General features: G+C 36.0%; 1 protein-coding gene across 2 annotated transcripts; it reads right to left on the bottom strand.

The window, feature by feature from the left end:
• Positions 1–2,187: 2,187 nt before the first annotated feature.
• On the bottom strand, positions 2,188–13,787 carry LOC120345082 (brain-specific serine protease 4-like). Of its 2 annotated transcripts, none has more exons than XM_039414471.2 (12): positions 13,709–13,787; positions 10,482–10,613; positions 7,811–10,043; positions 7,516–7,638; positions 7,037–7,189; positions 6,733–6,849; positions 6,489–6,637; positions 4,531–4,631; positions 3,786–3,969; positions 3,412–3,517; positions 2,963–3,150; positions 2,188–2,723 (listed from the first exon to the last, which is right to left on the bottom strand). In XM_039414471.2, exons 3-12 carry the CDS (start codon positions 7,869–7,871, stop codon positions 2,520–2,522), a joined length of 1,386 nt encoding a protein of 461 aa, XP_039270405.2. In that variant the 5' UTR covers positions 7,872–10,043; positions 10,482–10,613; positions 13,709–13,787; the 3' UTR covers positions 2,188–2,519. The 2 variants fall into 2 exon arrangements, with proteins under 2 accessions (XP_039270405.2, XP_077968603.1); XM_078112477.1 differs by having other exon boundaries at positions 7,522–7,638.
• Between the last annotated feature and the right edge of the window lie 6,645 nt (positions 13,788–20,432).

Below are 20,432 nucleotides of genomic sequence, written 5' to 3'. Positions count from 1 at the left end.
AACCGTTTTTTGCAGACGCGATTACACGAGTTTAAATATTCGGGGATTCTAACATTCACTGCCAACTTTGTCCCTGATTCTCATACGACAATAAAAGCTCATTGTATACTATTGTACCGTTAAATCGACACACAAAGACGGCTCAACATCCCTGTTACACAAAAATTGTCCAATACAATATGCCAACGCGGTGTTAATATTGTCTACTAACATCATCTTCATAGCGCTCGGCGTTTCGGATCAAAAATTATTCGAATCGGTTCATATTCAACGACAACGCGTTCCTTCGCAAAGACCCATTTAACGCTGAAATTGGCCCGAATGCCGAAGTAGCAAAGAGATAGCAGAGTTTAAAGTCTCGAATGCAATTGAATCTGGCATTTAGAAACGGAACTGACAAATCTAGTTTTGTTTGTTTCCCTCTGATTTATACCAAATATTAAGCAAGAAGGCCTACGTCATTCTCGTTCATTTCGCAACATCTTTTCTGACCTGGCGTCCAAAAATACAAATTACAAAAAAGTGCTGGATTTGAGAGGTCTCCATAGTCGAGTGCAAAAACACTCTTGGTACTGAATTCATTAATTTGAAGAAAGTCGATAACATTTATTCAGTTCTTTTACTGTAATCATTCTAATCTTTCACTCTCGTCTGTTGACTTTTATGAAACGTGACAAATTAAATAAATGGTGTTAGCCCGTTATCAGCAAAATTACTATTTTTTTCAAAAACCTGGAGGCCGTAGGTGTTGAGAGTCTTTATATTACGCCAATTTCAAAACCTATAATCTAATCTGCCGCTACTCGAACAAACTTACAGCAAGAAAAAAACATATTTGCAATGTAGACAAAATATCTTACTCCAACGCCCAAGAGAAAATTTATATTGGACAAAAACGTTTAAATGCTTTCAAGTCAAATTCAAGAAAAGCATTAGGGTTTGTGAGACGCAAGGACGCTTATGTCAATATGTTGTGGCACGTCCTGGAGTAGGCTATCTCAAAGGGAGGTCTAATTTCGTGTCAAACAATCATGTGCAAGAATGCTGCTTGGCTCTTTGCATTCTATCATGCATTTACGTTGAAACTGATTGGTCATTTGTATGCGTAACAGATCCGTTTGGTCGACCCGTAGGACGAGAGGCAGTGAATAATACTTATGTCAAAGAGGTACAAGTTACGGCCCGCGGGCCGCATGCCGCGCACAAAACAATTTCAGGGTTCATTACTAAATCATTGACAGATATTTGTATTTATTAAAAGAACAATTTTGATTTATTTTCAAATTATTCCATTTAGGAATAGTCCTTTCCTGATCCCGATATTGGGATTGATGTTTGTTGAAATCATGGAAATTCATTGTTGTATCTATGTGGCTATATTAGAATGACGTCCTGTGATCGATGAAAGGAGAATGAATTGTCTTGTGCAAACAGGACCAAGACGATGGGATGAGCTAGCGTCAAGTAACTCCTCATTTGAAAAGACGTTCTGTTTCTTTATTTCAGTCAAAACACTTTATTTTCAAGCGTTGGCCATGTGACAGCAGTGACGAACCGCAGAGCTGACTTTTTTTTTTTATCTGGGTCCGGGGTCTCAACTTGGACGGACTTGGTTGTTTTTTGACGGTAGCACTAGGACTGTTCACGCTACAAGTAATGAATTCATCATACAATGAGAGTAGAAAAAAGGTGACCGAAGTAAACTGGGCGAAAACGCATTACCTCACCAACAACAACGTTAAACCACGATAAACTCTCGTTTCTAAATATATTTAAAGTAAGTAAACTCGCAATGTTTTGATCACTTTTGGGTTTTCTCCGACTGCGGCCCGCGAGACCTCCTCAAAAGTTTTTGCGGCCCTTCAATCTCGCAACCTTGGACCACTCTGACTTATCTTTGTTGCATACATTGCTTACACGTGTATAGTTCCACATAATTATGTTGGCCCCAGGCAGAATTAGACTTTTTATTCAGAAACTCAGATTTTACCATCATAAGTGTCGTAAATATCCCGTCGTAATCTTTGTAGAAGTGAATGAACAATAATTTTATTAATTACGTTATTTTACACAACTTATTTGCTCCAGACAACACCTATTCATGACACAAGGAAAATAATAGCAGTTTTAAAAGCATTTTCATTACAATAGCGCCAATTCAATTAGCATAAAGTAGCACCTAGTATGAGTAAAATTGTGTGATACAGAGAGTAGAGTTGAATACGTACTTACTGCAAATTTTGAAATTTAAGCAGATTCACGTGGCTAGCAATGTTATAGCTCCAAACTATTGGATTACGGTCTATCGACTATGTGTAGTTGTTTTCGATGAATACCCTAATTGTATTGTATATGTATATATATATATATAAATATATACGCATAGTGAAGTTATTGATGATGTGGTATCTTTATTTCAAGATATCATGAAAACATTTCACTAGTACTATTACAAAGAAGCCTCAATTAATATCTAGATTATTTCTGTCCCAAGGTAGGATGTAAGCTAAGATAAAATTTTAAGGCCCGACATTTCTAGAACAATAAAAACTATCAGGTTCTTCCTTAATAATTCCTCTTATCCAATCCTCGTAGTTCAAAACTTTTGTGTAAGCGCCGGGTATTTTTTTTGTGCAATCTGGATGACCAAAAGACACAATTCCAGCCAAATACCAACTACAGCTTTCACATCTTTGGAACACCAAAGGTCCGCCACTGTCACCCTGAAAATTATACATAATTTAAGAAAGAAGAAAAATGATGGGACAATAGCAACTGTTAGGACGATCAGGATCAGGCAAGTATTATCATGAACCATGCTAAATTACACGTTACTTGGCAATAAATGAAGTGTGAATTTCCATTACTTTGGAATGGATCCTCTTAAGGGTGAAATATTTATGACAGATCATTTTGTTCCGTTATTTTATGTTTTCGTCTAAATTTGATGTTAGATTCTTACCCGACAGGTATTTACTATTTCATGAATGCTTCCCGCACACAATATATCCTTACTGGTTTTCGAAAAACTGGCTTCATTAGGCATTAATGAGCTATATTTTGCATAACCAGCACGACAAATGTCAACATCCAAATTTTGAACAGCCGCTTCCTGTAAATGAGTTAGGCTGAGTATTCCATTCGCCGAATCTGAAAATAGTTTATAGAACGCATAAAGCAGGAGACACGACATACTTGATTTATTAAAAAGCAGCAGGGGAGCAGAATCCGGTTGACATAGCCATAGAGCATTACATGTGTGTGATGTGAAACTAATGATTCCAGACACCGCCCCAAATCTACCAAATTTTGCCAAGTCTGTGCGATACCACTAACAATCAATTCCCAGGAAATGTGTAGTGTTTTTAACATTGTTAAAGCAAATAATTATCACAATCATAGACATATTACCTATTCCCCAGCCTGCAACAAATCCTGTTGTATCTTTGGGAGTGATTTCCCCGTGCGGAAGACAGATGGGATAAATACTGGAGGATTTTGTCACCGATTGCGAAAGCTGTACGAAGCAAAAAATAAATTATGATTTACAGGTGACTTAAGATAAATGAAGTCTTGAAACCTGAACCCCTCATGTTAGTAGCACGGGCTCAAAGAAAATATCAAGATATCCTATTCAGCATCATCTTGTCTACCTAGATTAATCAAACAGTAGTAATATATATACCGTATATAACTTTTAAGTTATAATTTTAGGCCAGGTTATAACTATTACTCGTTTGCGCTCCAAATGGAAATAGAATACTATTCAATTGATATTCACTTACCTCAATAACGGCTATATCATCACGAGGATAGTCGAATACTTTGCCGTTAATATTATTTGTTGTTAGTGGCCTGAAATGAACTCGTTTCACCGTTCTGATGGCCATTGGAGAATCATTTAGTCGTAGGAGTCCAAAACTGAGCACAAACGAATTTAACGGATACGCTATTCCGGTCTCCGGATTTCTGTAAAATAAAATTATTGTTTCATGATTGTTTCATCAGTGTTTTCCACTTAATATTCATATTCTGACTTTCATAGCCACTGTACATTTGCATTTATTGGACACGAAATGAACCTATGGATCGTTTTGTTATTATGTTGTTGTTCTTGTTGATATTTTCTCCTTGTTGTTACCGTATAAAAAAATTCTTTTTTCATCAACTACTGGATAATTTGGTTTGAATTTATCAGATTCCAAAGATCGTACTTTGCGATAGAAGGCTGTTACTTTTATTAATTTAAAAAAAAAATTGTGGGCTCTATGGGATTCTTTTTCCACTTCTAAATTTTGTCTTTTGAAAATTAATACATATTATTTGTAGCGGTCTTTAAACTTGTTCGTGTTACTCTCTGGCTATGCAAAAGTCGAAAGTTTACTGCTTCGCTTTGATGAAGCGTTCTTGAAATTTATTATAATATTATTCCTACAAAATCACACTAGTTGGGCATTGCCATCGCGCACCATAGAAGAAATTGCTTCCCATACAAACAAGTAAACATATATATCTATAGTGAATACTCACGCAAGACAATGGGCTGCTGTAACAACGTGCTTCATAGACACTAAGGATCCAGCGCAGTAATGCTCGCTTGAAATAAATGCTCCAGTTGCTTTGATTGCCACCTTTATAGAATAAATCATAACTATAAGTTAAAAAAAATAACATACAAATTACAAATTGACATTTAGTAATCGTAACAGGAGCAATATCTTACATCTGCATACGATCTGTCACAGTAGCATCGGTACAACAGTGTTTACAACTAACGCGATTGTGGAACCGCCACAAGGTGCTTAAATTTTCTTGTCATCATAGCACACACAAAAACGAATCCCATAGAGCCCACAGAAATTTTTGAAAGAAATAAAATTAATTCTAACAAAAAATGCAATCTTTAACCCCTGAATATTGCAAATCAATTAGTCCAGTAATTAAGGAAAGCGATTTTTTCAGAAAAGAGAATTCGAAAAACAAGAACAACAATATTGTATTAATAACAAAACGATCTATATGTACATTTCGTGTCTAATAAGTGGGTATGCAAAAATACCAGAATACTGAAGGTCTATAGTTGAATTATTTACATGAGGAAACAAGTTATGCCGAATTAATTCTGTGGATTTCGCTACCAACGTACTGCTTATCCGGTCATATTGGCCCAATACAGCCGGATGGTATATACTAAAAGGTATTAATGGTTTTACAGTCAATGTTCTATAGTAGAGTCGTATATTTCACGAAAAAGATACTCCAGCCGTGACGCAAAGTGCGAATCGTATAAATAATAGCATCGATTTCAAAATCGCCAGTCAGATGTGTGAGATTGTTGACGCGACTCAGACAGGAAATCACTAACATTAACTTCTTCTTTATAATGACTTATTACTTATCGATTTTAATCGGTAAGTATGTTGATAGGTATTTGTCTCTTTGTCTGTTAGATGCACGCGATATCTCACGAAAGCGAGATTGAATCTGCTCCAAATTTTGCATGTGCATTCATCATATGTCGGACCAGAAGACTATTGATTTTGGATGAATTATGTCGTATAATTAGCGAGGTATTAATTAATTAGTGATGGAACACAAGGTGTCACTATGGAGTAAGAGCGCTGTTTTGGGGGATCCCCTAACTTTCGATCGATAGGTCTCCGGTCTCTGACCGATATTCTCGTTATTGGTTTAGCATGTATTTTCAGTCATACATATCATCCCTGGCGCTGCGCTGTTTTGACAAATATGATTTCGACTGCACCATACTTGGCAGAGGTATCGAGATTTTTTAAACGTGAAAAAAACGTAAAATTAATGGTAATTTTCACGCTTGACGGCGCGCATTAGAATGTTCACGTTTCTCTACGCGCATTTCCGTCGGAAAAAGTAACATTTTTTGCATTGAGGGGGGCGTGTGTAGTAATAATTAGAGGTGTGACGTCATCAAAATTGTTAATTGAAGCCTTGAACACGAAAATTCTGTAAATACAATCGTGAATTCTTGTAACCATTCTTGCTATAATAGTGGTTTTGGCGTTGTTCTGTTGAAAAATAACACAAGAAAACGTTGAAATAAAAATTAATTAGTTAGGAATAATTATTAACCCTCTACTAGAATCTCTAAATCTCGCAAGTTCAATAGACGTTTTGGAATTTTAACGTAAAAAAAAATTTTTTTAGAGGAGTGCGTTTTACATATATTGCTGAATGGAGCTCTATCATACGCTATTAAAAAGCCATGAGTAAAGCTTTAGGGCCTAATGGTTGACAAAAAAATAACCCATGTAAAATGGCACCAGACCAACTGGTAGGGTAGGGTGAAAACTCGGACAGATTCAAATTTGTCTTCCGAAATGAATATATTCATCCGGTTCTTTATAGATTTTGTTTTAGCTTAAAGAGCTTAGTTGGTCGTCGGTGACTAATGGCAAGTATAGGAACAGAAAAGCATAATATAGAAAACAACAACAAATAAAAATAATTACAATCCAAGGATATTTTTTGAATATTGCAGGATCTCCTTTTACCACTCTTTGTGTGTTGATGAATTGTTTTCCACACTCAGATGAATATGAATCTATAGTGCAACAGGCATGCGGCATTCCATTTCGTTTTCTTTTATTATTCCCGCAAGCTATTAGCAATTATATTAAATTTAGAGTGGGTACGTAAAATTGGTGGATATATATTTCGGAATCAGCCATGAATCGTATTTGTGATGGTACTTACATGCTTCTGGGCAGTCTTGTATCTCGCATGCTTCCCATTCTTTTGAACAACTGCCGCTTTGACACGTCTCTTTAAACCTCGTTCCCATACCGCATGTTTTTGAGCATGAAGACCACGCTGCATCAAAACATTTATATATTTTTTTATATATTTGCAGCGAAGCAGAACACACAACAGCTTTTCAAAAGTTGAAAATTGAAATAGATTTTACTGTATCAATTTGCAAATAAATATTACTCAATATTCAAATGTAATATAAAACTTTTTACAATTTTTTAATAATTTTTCAGATGACAATACTCACTGTTACTTCCACTTCCCCCTCCGCCTCCCCCACCACCTTCTCCAGTTGTTGGGCAGGCATCGCATGTCTTTTTACAATTAGTGTCGACGTAAACGTTACTGCTTCCGCAAAAAAATTTCCAGTCGGGACATCCATGGACTTTGTCAACACATGCTAAGCAAAAGTAATACGATTTGGTTGAGAGAGCATGGATATAAAGTTCCGATCGCCATTCGTGCCGTTCGTGAAAGATGCCATATAGACAGCTGGTTTGAATTTAGAAATGAATTTAACTTCGTTGGGCAATACCGAAAACGTATCAGCGTTGGCGCGTTTGACAATGGTCCAAGTTATTTTACGAAAACTGTCCGAATTTTATAATGAAATACTAAAATACTTTCAGTATCATTTAAATCCTAATTTCAGAACTAAACAAAAATGTTATAAAACGGGAACAAAGTAACAAAGAATTAACTAAAATATTCCAATTCAAAACTCACAGCCACCTGTTGTTGTTGTGGTTGGGCAGTTTCCACAAGTTCTTTTGCAAGTTTTGTCCACAAACTCGTTGTCTCCACAAAATATCTTCCAGTCCGGACATTCAATGTCCTTGTCATCGCATGCTTTGTATGTTAATAGCAATAACTTAGGTCAGAAGAAATAAAAATGGAAATGCAGAAAACGTGCATGTTTCTGCGGGCAATTTAATACGCAATAACCAGGTAAAAACAATGAATTATTTGACATTTCATTTAATCATCGAAACTATATTATATACAAAAACCTACCACTTACCTTTAACAGAAATTCCAACAATCAAACAGACGTACACCGACAACAACAAACACTTGAACATCGTTACTGTATTCTCTAAATAATGTTTACGTGAACTAATGGATAAGCGTAAGTTATCTACATAATAAATAAACACAAGTTTCGTCAATATATATAATTAGATGTGTATTCACCAATTTATGTCTCATCACAACTTGTATAAAATATGCAACAAAACAATAATTTCATTTGCGATTTGAATCGGTCGAAATTTATCTCACAACTTCACTGATTTTGTAGTTTTGTCGTTTTTTGTCAGAATACCATATTAATATTATAGCAATAATAAGCTCTGATCTTTTATCGGTAATATTCAAATGCATGAGCCAACCAGGCTTTCTTTTATCTTTCCTGCTATTAGCGTGACTTGACTTTGGCAAACGAACTTGCTAAGGGACTTCTCCCGCAACTTTAACGTATAGATTGGACTTCGAAAGGCTCAAATCTTTTTTAGATGTCTTATACCCAATTACCACATATAACATGACGAAAAAGGCTTTGTGTGGCTTATTGGACCAACCGCAACTAAATAAATATAAGATACAAACATGACTATAACTATGCTGACATTGTAGTCATGCTGATAACTTCTTTGAGAGTTTGGCACAGCATAATCTTGTGCGGAATCTGGGGGTGTCTTATCCACGCAAAAGAACTGTAACTCCCTACGTACTTTTGAATTTCAATTACCATTTTCGTTTGTTTTTACATGTAGTAAATTCGATAGAGCATCTTAAATAAGAAATACTTATATTCCTTCGAACTCACTGGCTTTTCGCATCAAAGTGGTTGTTTCAGAGTATAGCCAAGGGAGATGCTTCAAAACACTTCCAAAAACTGAGAATAATCGGTATAATTAAGCTCACATGACACAATTCAATAGCGAGAACCCGATTAGACGAATGATCGTGATGTGGAAAGTAGGCTACTACCGGATACCGATAGACAAACTATATATTTAGTTTGCAGTATTCAGCTGTATCCTGCATATTGGTTTTATGTATTGTCGTTTTTTCGCCGAATGTGAAAAGTCAAATGACCCCCGAGTGACAGTTACAGCCATTCTACAATGTTGCAATCTGTGAAAATTTCATTATATCGGAAATTTACTGAAAGTCATATTACTTTTGAAGTAAGTATTGGAGATAATCAAAATAGAAAAACATATTTGTTCCACAGAATGAGTCTGAACTGGCAAAGGACGATCAGTGTTATACCCCAAATATGGCTCATTTTGATACGTGTACGACCATTGTTTTTGAATGGCTATTAGGAGCTGGGGTAATGTGTTAAACCTAATATAGTATAAACCTAAATATAGTGAATTCAAGAAGTCCAAAATAATTTGAATTGCCTTTAGTAAGTTTGCTAAAATAACTCGAGTTGCCCGAATTCATAAAACGCGAAATGCTTTCAGAGAAAATATCCTTTAGTTTGGAAAGTATCCGCTCCCACAGATCCAATCACTGATTTGAATTGGCAACGCCTATTTTTGAACTTAATTATCAAGACCCTGCAAGATATATAAACTGTTAGAATTACAACCTCTGTCTTATGGCCACAAAGATTGCGATCAGAGGTTGTTCGTCTCCGTGAGGAAATTTTGTGATAAAGCAGCCTGGGACCTGGAATACTGGGCCTCGACACTCTTTTTTGTTGATTCAAACACGAATTACCCTAGTTTTTTACTAGTTGAGTTTCCATCCTTTCAAGTACCTCTGAGAAATAGATAAAAATAGGCCTTAAACTATGTGTGAGTTAACAGGGACTGACGTTTCCAAAAGAAGCGGGTTTTCTAGACGGTGGACCAGGAGATCCGGTTTATGTACAATAGAAAATTCAATACAACAACCCTAACGTGGTCGAAGGTCACATTCTCGAAAATATTTTTTTCCCCAGTTAAAACAATACACAGCATTAGTATTAAGAAGTCAAGGTTATGTTAGACTTGTATAGCATAAACTGTAAGTGGCATCATCCAAGCAAGATTGCAAGTTTGTGTATAATATTATACTCCCCTATCAAATATAATCATACTTATCGAAACTTGTCATAAAATAGTTTAACAGTGTCAATCTTTTGTGGCATTCCAGAAGTTCGCGATAATTCTGGATTTCGGTTTACATATAAGCCTACTCTTCGAAAATATGATGTTGGCGTTTTTTCAAATCGGGAACTATGTCTGCACTGCACACTGTACAAACGAATGTGTTAAATCTGTAAGTCAAGCTGATAACAAGCAAAGTAATATTTTGTTTGATCGGTTTTACCTGTAAACCGGTAATCTTGAGTTTATTCCTCAGGAACGTTTGCAATGAAATGTAAAATCTCACAAGTTTGTACTTTCTAGCACTAAACTTGGGTGAAAAAATTATAAGCTCATATCGATCATTTATTTTACATATATCGGTTTTATTCAAATAATAAATAGTGCGGATAATATATTTCAATATGATCGAATTGACGGGGCCTTCATTCTGTTGCAGTATCCAAGTGATAATATGACACATATGCTAAGTAGAGATGCACTCAAAATGAGCTCCCAGGACGGCCAACAAGAAGTGTCAAGAATTAGATAGGTCTATAACAAATTTCTCTAAGCAAGTTGCTAATTTCCACATATCTAACTTACCTAGAAAATGTCAGTATCTATGAGAGAGACCACGTTACAGCTTTCAGTGTTGTGCTTCACTCTCACGAAGCCGGGAGAAAAATGAGACCACGCCACCTCAGGTATTCCATTTAGAATATCCCACAACCATTCCTAAAAATTGAGGAGAGAACATCAAATTTTAAAACGATAATTTGTTATCATTGCATTTAATCATCATATATTCCAATATCAGAAATGGAACTGAACTTCCGTACCTCGTCAGTGATGAAAACTATGATTTCAATTACCAAGGAGCAAGATATCTAAATCCAAGTGTTAGTACAGACAATTTCCAACTAGAATGCGATAACAATACGCAGGGACGAGTAGCAATGACAGAGGCAAAAAGGAAAGTTTATTAGAACTCTCTATTGACAGTGTCAATTAGTAAATAAATAATTGGGGTTTGTTTTGCATGGACTTTTAGTGACTGTGATTCAAATGGCTTGATTCCGATTCCCGGCCTCGGGCAGAAAAAATCCCGCTGCGATGTTGGAGAAATCAGTTTTTGTAGAAATTACGACATCTTTTGTGACCATTGATAGCCTAGACCTAGAGTTATGACTTTGAAAAAATCCGAATTTCAATTCAGTCTCCAGAATTCGGAGAGTTTTAAATACGAAAAAGATTTCAACTCCGACTCCGGCGAAAATATGCCAAACTCCGACCTCGCAGTTTTGCCTCAAGTGATGATAATTTCACCATAATCAGTTTATCTTCGACAGCTAGATGAAGGCTATTCGTATTTGAAAATGGAAATTTCGTCTAAAAGTCAATTGCTTTTATATTATTTCAATTTTAACTTGGACTCCCCGGTGCTTCCTGGGTAATGCAAATTGTGATGGATTTGAGAAAAATTGGTTTGATTGATTTCGGTAATGTTTTCTAAATAAACGGCATAGGTATAATAAAGATACTCCATGGCCATATATTTATATGGCCACGACATATTATATGCATTGCAATACTTTTAATTTTCTTAATTGGTTAATATAAAGCAGGACGAGAGGAGATGTGCCTCGCGTTTATTTTGTATTATCCGAAGATAGATTTGAGCTTTTGTCAATCTTCAGTTACAATGTATGCTTCTTGGCAATACATTGGCATTGGCATGTCGAAGATAAACAAGTAAGTGCAGTGCATCTCTCTTTTCCCATCTCTCCCGAAATATTAGTTTATTCAAAACAGTAGACATGAGCACTCTTTCTTGGAATGCATTCTTCATATATAATATGAGCGATCCGCTGTTGGATTCTTATGACATCACAAATTGGCACGTGCATATAAATCATTGACTGTGTGTGTACAACAGTTATATTGCATTGGCTGTTTGGTTGGCTGTATATGCATTTGAATTGGCTGTATATGTACTGTATATCACGTTACAATATGTTCTCATTCCTAATAAGCTATGCTATTTAACTTCGTCAGATGTAACTTAAGCAATCAAATTGATACCTGATGGCCGGTTTTCGGCTCATCCTAGCAAGGAACTTGCCACGATTGCGTGGGGTTGCAATTTAAAAATCCCGTATGCGTATATATGAAAATCCTATCTATATTTAACAGAGTTGAAAATACTCCCGGCGCCATCTTTCCGCATTTTCAATTTACAGGATCAAGCAACGTGGCTGGAAAACCCGTAGTGGAATGTATGCATGAAGTAAGTTTACATCGTTTTATATCCAGTTTATTTTTCGTTTGAAGAAAACTAAACCTTGAATGACTAATTCAACGCAATATCTATCACATTACATTCAAGTGTCATGCAGCGAAATAAAATAAAAATAGTTCAAACATGGTGGCAGTAGCGGATAGACGCCGTATGCATTGAAAGGTAACTATTATAAAAATTGAATAAATATATTTGAAGATTGATTTTTCAAGTATTCAATTTCATAAATGAGTGCTCATACCTCTCTAGCATAGCCTACTCTTTAGTTTTATTTATTAATACCACATTAAATGAGTAATGAACTGCTGTTAAATTTAACTGATTGCCATCTTCAACGTAGCTAAACTGGTCGCAGCAATGAATTGAAGATTTTGAAAACCTCTACAATTACGCTCAACATCACGGATATTGCATTTCCAGTAATGTTAGCGAGACGGTGAGTTTCATTATATTTTATACGGAATTCCCTATTTTTATTCGCATTGTCGATAAAATGCACTACTAAAATGCGTATTGATTATTCAGATTAAAATCTACGCTGGGTGTATAAGCCTAATACTTATTCGCAAACACGATTCCACGTGTTTAATAATTCGGGTATTTTATTATTCATTTCCAGTTTTGTCCCTGATTCTCATACGACACTAAAGCTCATTGGGTACTGCGCACCAAGATGTCGCATAACCTGAACCCTAACCTGATACACAACCTGAGTTCGGGTTTGCGCCATCTTGGTGCGTATACTTTAGGAGGTCCGCTCACTGTATACTATTGTACCGTTAAATCGACACACAAAGACGGCTCAACATCCCAGGTATACAAAACTTGTCCAATACAAGATGCCAGCGTGGTGTTAATATTGTCGACTAATATCAGCTTCATAAGACTGAGCATTTCAAAAAATTGGCTTTAGTTTGGTTGTGGCATTTTTCAAAACAGATTTGAAAAGTATATCGGTCAATCGATAGCAACAAGATTCAACCACTGAAACATATTATTAGAAACGACATACATGCCAAGAATGCATAAATTATGAACAAAAAAGAGCGTTATGGGGACGTTAACAAAACTTTAAGCCGGACGTGAACAAAGCCGGACAAGCAGTTTACATCAATGAATTGTTAGATGTTATTTGTTAGATGCTTGTCTGAGGGAGTCTTTTTTTGTTCAAACGGAATGTTACAGAATAAAATTTGTGATATAGTGTAATGCAGATGCAGATATTATTTTGCCATTCACTGTATACAAGTTTACATATTCCGCGTTTTTTTGTCAGTTATTAAACAAACCTTACATTTGTCAAAGAATCACACAATCATCGCGACAAAAGCTTTCATTCTGTATTTCCGGATATACTTTCATTCATATATCTTTTTCCACGTTCTTAATTCTACGTTGCCGTATGCGTTAACAATTTCAATCCGTATCAATCAACGGATATTTGAAACTGATGCATCAGATAATAATCTGTGGTTTAGTCAGTGATATAGCTGACATATAGTATATCACCAAAAGTGAAATTATTACTTACTTTGAGCAAACATTCCAGCAATCAAACACACGACAACAACGGTCAACTTAATTACCATTTTTGTACGTTATTATTGTCTACAAAAACATAAAAAATGCAGATTAATGATAAACATTTGTTAAAATCCTTCAATCTGCTAAAAATATTCCATATTCCATTGTGCCTCTTTCAACACCAACCACTATGAATTATAGGATTTTTCTTTAATTTATTGAATCTGTTAACTATACCTGAACATAATTGACGGTGATTGTTGACGACAAGACGGGACTATATTCTTCTCGAGCGTAAGCATAAAGGATTAATTATAAAGGATGCCTATTGGCAGTTTATTTGGAGTTAACCCCTTGCGCGCGCATTGAGTCTCAAATTTACATAAGTAAATTTACAAATACTCAAACCTCACGACATATAAATGTATATTTATGGCCCTTTTGGCCACATTCAAACCTGAAATATATGTCACAGATGTATCCTCCGTGCATTGGGACATGTTTCTGAATCTGTCCGCACTCTGTAACAAGTCGTCACATGTCACATAATATGAGTGTTAATTAATCTTCGTCAACTGCGGTGTCGTTTTTAAGCGCATAGAACTCGAAATTTAGGCCCGTGGCATTCTAGCAACATCAAAACATGCAGAATTACGATAAAAGATTTTATTTGCTTCTCCCGTGTTATTTAATAAACAAAATAACGTATTGAAGAATCGATTAAAGTAGGACTATTTCAGACAAGCTGAACTGCACGAACACTTTAAATCGTTTTATGCATCCTAAATTTTAGATATTGCAAAATCTGTGGCGCATTTTTTGTTTTAGTGATCAAAAAATCACTTCCATGGATAAATACCGTCAACATTTTTAATATTGTTTTAATACTGACGTAAAAAACGAACATTGCACTAAAATATAGATAAAATATTGTATTTTTGAACAAAAAAAATGTTTTTCAGTAACCGGTTATTTCAGCTTAGTGGTTCCATTTTATGACACAAATAATTATATATTTGTCATGGCTCTATTAGTGACAGCATAAAAATTTCGTGATAATATCGGTTTGCTGACTTGCTAAAAAAGGCCTCTGGGCCTTGTCTGCCACTCTTTTTGCTTGAACTACTTGCAGTTCGCGAAAAGTCGCAAAATTTATAAAAACATATATTGTGTTAAAGGAATGAAAAAGTCGCTAATAACGCATGTGATTGCATTTTGTCAAAATAGCCGATTGTTTTTGTCAGCGTGACATGTTATTTAGGCCGTAAACAACTTTATTTCGGTATTTACTCTACCGAGATCACAAATTTGCTTCGACATAAGTCTTGTGCCACGAGGATGATAATAATTCCTTTTTTGTTCTCACACGGAACTCTGAATTATTATACTGAATTCATCAGCGACGAGATGCTAAATATAAATAAAGGGATGTCTCTGCAACTCAAATTGTAAAGAATGAGAAGGAGGCAATGTAAAATACTAAAAATAAAACGGAGACAACTATATGTTTGGTTTTAGGATGGTCCGCATTACGATGGAGTGTGTCACAGAGTAAGTGTTGCAGGAGCAGCTGAGATTTGATGAATTCAAACAATGTATAATCGGGCACCTCATCACACATTTTTATGGTATTTTCTGGGTAGTAATGCTTTAATCTTGTTTCGCAATCGCGGCGACGTCCGTTGCAGAAAATTTGCGACTCTGATTTTAACCGCCATTTTTTTAAAAATCCAGGCTGCGCGCCTGCCAATAACGTATTTTTAGTATGATTTTCATCCCTGACGGGTATTGTTACCCGGTTGATACGACGTTCTCTACCATATAATTGAACTTTAAATTTCATCCACTTCTTCCTTTAAGTGTGCGGCTTTTTAGTGACTTTAACCAACTCACCACCCTTCGGAAATAATTTAATCCACTTCTTCCTTTTAGTGTTCAGCTTTTTAGTGTTTTGAATCACCTCATTATTCGTCAGAAGATATCTCATCCACTTCTTTCTTGTAGTGTTCAGCTTTTTAGTGACTTCAACCACCTCATCACCCGTCGGAAGAAATTTCATTCACTTCCTCTTTTAAGTGTTCAGCTATTTAGTGACTTCAACCACCTCATTATTCGTCCGAAAAAATTTCATCCACTTCTTCTTTTTAGTGTTCAGCTATTTAGTGACTTCAACCACCTCATTATTCGTCGGAAGAAATTTCATCTACTTCTTCCTTTTAGTGTTCATCTTTTTAGTGTTTTCAATCACCTCATTATTCGTTGGACAAAATTTCATTCACTTCTTTCTTTCAGTGTTCATCTTTTTAGTGTTTTCAACCACCTCATTATTCGTCGGATAAAATTTCATCGACTTCTTCTTTTTAGTGCTCGGCTTTTTAGTGTTTTCAACCACCTCATTATTCGTCGGAAGAAATTTCATCCACTTCTTCCTTTTAGTGTTCGGCTTTTTAGTGTTTTCAATCACCTCATTGTTTGTTGGACGAAATTTCATCCACTTCTTCCTTTAGTGTTCGATTTTTTAGTGACTTTAACCACCTCACCACCCGTCGAAAGAAATTTCATCCCCCTTTTCCTTTTAGTGTTCAGCTTTTTGGTGACTTTAACCACCTCATTGTTTGTCGGAAAAAATTTCATCCACTTCTTCTTTTTAGTGTTCGGCTTTTTAGTGTTTTCAATCACCTCATTGTTTGTCGGAAGAAATTTCATCCACTTCTTCTTTTTAGTGTTCGGCTTTTTAGTGTTTTCAATCACCTCATTATTTGTTGAACAGAATTTCATCCACTTCTTCCTTTAGTGTTCGATTTTTTAGTGACTTTAACCACCTCACCACCCGTCGAAAGAAATTTCAACCCCTTTTTCCTTTTAGTGTTCAGCTTTTTAGTGACTTTAACCACCTCATTGTTTGTCGGAAGAAATTTCATCCACTTCTTCTTTTTAGTGTTCGGCTTTTTAGTGACTTTAACCACCTCATTGTTTGTCGGAAGAAATTTCATCCACTTCTTCTGTTAGTGTTTAGCTTTTTAGTGACTTCAACCACCACACCACCCATCGAAAAAAAAAATCATCCACCTCTTCCTTTTAGTGTTCTGCGTTTTAGCGACTAAAACCACCTCACCACCCGTCGGAAGACATTTCATCCCCTTTTTCCTTTTAGTGTACAGCATTTTAGTGACTCAAACCACCTCACAACCCGTCGGAAGACATTTTACCCACTGCTTCCTTTCAGTGTTCAGCTTTTTAGTGACTTTAATCACCTCATTATTCATCGGAAGAAATTTCATCCACTTCTTCCTTTTAGTGTTCAGCTTTTTAGTGACTCAAACCACCTACCTCACCACCCGTCGGAAGACATTTCATCCCCTTTTTTCCTTTTAGTGTTCAGCTTTTCAGTTTTTCAATCACCTCATTATTCGTCGGAAAAAATTTCATCCACTTCTTCTTTTTAGTGTTCAGCTTTTTAGTGACTTCAACCACCTCATTCATCCGTCGGAAGAAATTTCATCCACTTCTTCCTTTCAGTGTTCAGCTTTTTAGTGACTTCAACCACCTCATTATTCGTCGGAAGAAATTTCATCTACTTCTTCCTTTTAGTGTTCAGCTTTTTAGTGTTTTCAATCACCTCATTATTCGTTGGATAAAATTTCATCCACTTCTTCTTTTTAGTGTTCGGCTTTTTAGTGTTTTTAACCACCTCATTATTCGTCGGAAGAAATTTCATCCACTTCTTCCTTTTGGTGTTCAGCTTTTTAGTGTTTTCAATCACCTCATTATTTGTTGGACGAAATTTCATCCCCTTTTTCTTTTTAGTGTTCAGCTTTTTAGTGACTTTAACCACCTCATCGTTTGTCGGAAGAAATTTCATCCACTTCTTCTCTTAGTGTTTAGCTTTTTAGTGACTTCAACCACCTCACCACCCATCGAAAAAAAAAATCATCCACTTCTTCCTTTCAGTGTTCAGCTTTTTAGTGATTCAAACCACCTACCTCACCACCCGCCGGAAGACATTTCATCCCCTTTTTTCCTTTTAGTGTTCAGCTTTTCAGCGTTTTCAACCACCTCATTATTCGTTGGAAGAAATTTCATCCACTTCTTCTTTTTAGTGTTCAGCTATTTAGTGACTTCAACCACCTCATCAGTCGTCGGAAGAAATTCCATCCACTTCTTCTTTTTAGTGTTCAGCTATTTAGTGACTTCAATCACCTCATCATCCGTCGGAAGACATTTTACCCACTGCTTCCTTTCAGTGTTCAGCTTTTTAGTGACTTCAACCACCTCATCTTCCGTCGGAAGAAATTTCATCCACGTCTTCCTTTTAGTGTTCAGCGTTTTGTAGTGACTCAAACCACCTACCTCACCACCCGTCGGAAGACATTTCATCCCCTTTTTTCCTTTTAGTGGTCAGATTTTCAGTGTTTTCAACCACCTCATTATTCGTCGAACAAAATTTCATCAACTTCTTCATTTTAGTGTTCAGCCTTTTATTGTTTTTAAATATTACTTCTTTGAGAACACTCCAACTTCTGGAATTCACCCAATTCATTCGTTTCATTTCATCTAATTTCAGATATTTCATCTACTTCTTCCTTTCAGTGTTCAGTTTTTTAGTGTTTTCAATTACCTCATTATTCGTCGGAATAAATTTGATCCACTTCTTCTTTTTAGTGTTCAGCCTTTTAGTGACTTTAACCACCTCACCACCCTTCGGAAAAAATTTAATCCACTTCTTCTTTTTAGTGTTCTGCTTTTTAGTGACTCAAACCACCTCACCACCCGTCGGAAGACATTTCATCCCCTTTTTCCTTTTAGTGTTCAGTTTTTTAGTGACTCAAACTACGTCACCACCCTTCGGAAGACATTTTACCCACTGCTTCCTTTCAGTGTTCAGCTTTTTAGTGACTTCAATCACCTCATTATTCATCGGAAGAAATTTCATCCACTTCTTCCTTTTAGTGTTCAGCTTTTTAGTGACTCAAACCACCTACCTCACCTCCCGTCGGAAGACATTTCATCCCCGTTTTTCCTTTTAGTGTTCAGCTTTTCAGTGTTTTCAACCACCTCATTATTCGTTGGAAGAAATTCCATCCACTTCTTCTTTTTAGTGTTCAGCTTTTCAGTGACTTCAACTACCTCATTATTCGTCGAACAAAATTTCATCAACTTCTTCATTTTAGTGTTCAGCCTTTTATTGTTTTTATATATTACTTCTTTGAGAACACTCCAACTTCTGGAATTCACCCAATTCATCCGTTTCTTTCTTCAGCCTGTAAGTGTTGTCCAATATTAATTTATTGGTAGAATTGCTTCTTGCAATCATAAACGGTTTTGCAAATTGGCAACAAAGGTTCATTCGTTTACTCATATATATATATATACTTCCAATAATGAGTAATTTCTAGGTAATGAGCTGACGTTTGCTCAAATATTTTTGATGATTAGAAAAAATAGTGCAATTTCAATGCACTACTCAATCTGAAACTATACACATTTTCAAAACAACCCAATAATCCTGATTCGGAATGCAAATGCGGAGATGAGGTAAAAGAGAAACAATTTGAGTGATCGGCCCAAGTGAGAATTGGATGGTGGTATTATCTATTTCAGGGTGGTCCAACGCCAGTTTATTTGTTTCCCTCACATTATTACATGTAACACTCTAATCAACTCGCTCATGCGTGTAACCTTTTTCCCGTCGCACTCTTCGAGCGCGTAATGCTATTTTTAATCATTCCTTGTTAAGATGTCCTAAGAGTCTGTTGTTATTTAATATTATTTGTGTCTGGCGCAAGGTTGTCACACTATTATTTATGTATAGTTCGCGGGTCACAATAGTGCTAAGAAGAGGTAAACAGTGGAATACGAAAAAAACACTATTTTATTGTCTAAACACATTGATCATTATTTGAAAGCTAAAACATGCAAAAACCACCAAAAAAAAAACTTACTGAAATGTCCAAAAATCTTACTATTTCAACATTTAATGTAAGATTTCAAACTCTTCATAACAGAGAAAGTGCCATGAGGAGAAAATGACGTTTTAGATTGTCACCGACACAACTTGCGGAAATAGTGAGCAAGCACTGTGGAATTTTCCCTCCCATATCCAGTCAAAAATCTGTTTGAATTCGTCAACTTTCTTTTCAAAGTAATGTTTACAAAATAACTCACAAATACCTGCAGATTGATTGATTGATTACCGAATTTTACCAAATTTGAGATACAGAAGAGTAATTACTAAATTTTCTGACATATAGGCAGCATTTTTTGTACTACTGCTCCGGCTGTTTGAAAAAAACACCCGGCAGGAATTATATCGTTCGGCCATTAAATCAATAGTTAGTTATCATGCATAGCCAACCTAGGCTAATACATTGCTATTTTGTTAGCATATATTCCCGACCAAAAAAATAGAAAGCCAGTAAATAATTTAGACTAGCCAAACACCTTATTCATCTTCGTTAGCTGCCTCAGCTAGCCATAACACTAGTTAATTCAGTGACATTGTTGATGTAACAATATGTCAAAAGATTTTTATGACGAAACAACACCAAATGCGATTTTTTGTTCCCCCTCGCGCAAATGCGACGCGGGGCACAGATAATGAAGCGGCGGGCCACATGTGGCCCGCGAGCCCGGGTTTGGACCACCCTGATCTATTTGATCTCAGGCCAATCTGCATACATGGCTGGTAGTCTATTGCAGCCTTGCGAAATTTATAAATCACAAATATTTTG

This window comes from Styela clava, chromosome 5 (genome assembly GCF_964204865.1).
Source record: "Styela clava chromosome 5, kaStyClav1.hap1.2, whole genome shotgun sequence".
NCBI classification, from domain to species: domain Eukaryota; kingdom Metazoa; phylum Chordata; class Ascidiacea; order Stolidobranchia; family Styelidae; genus Styela; species Styela clava.
This window is presented reverse-complemented; position numbering and strand designations above follow the sequence as displayed.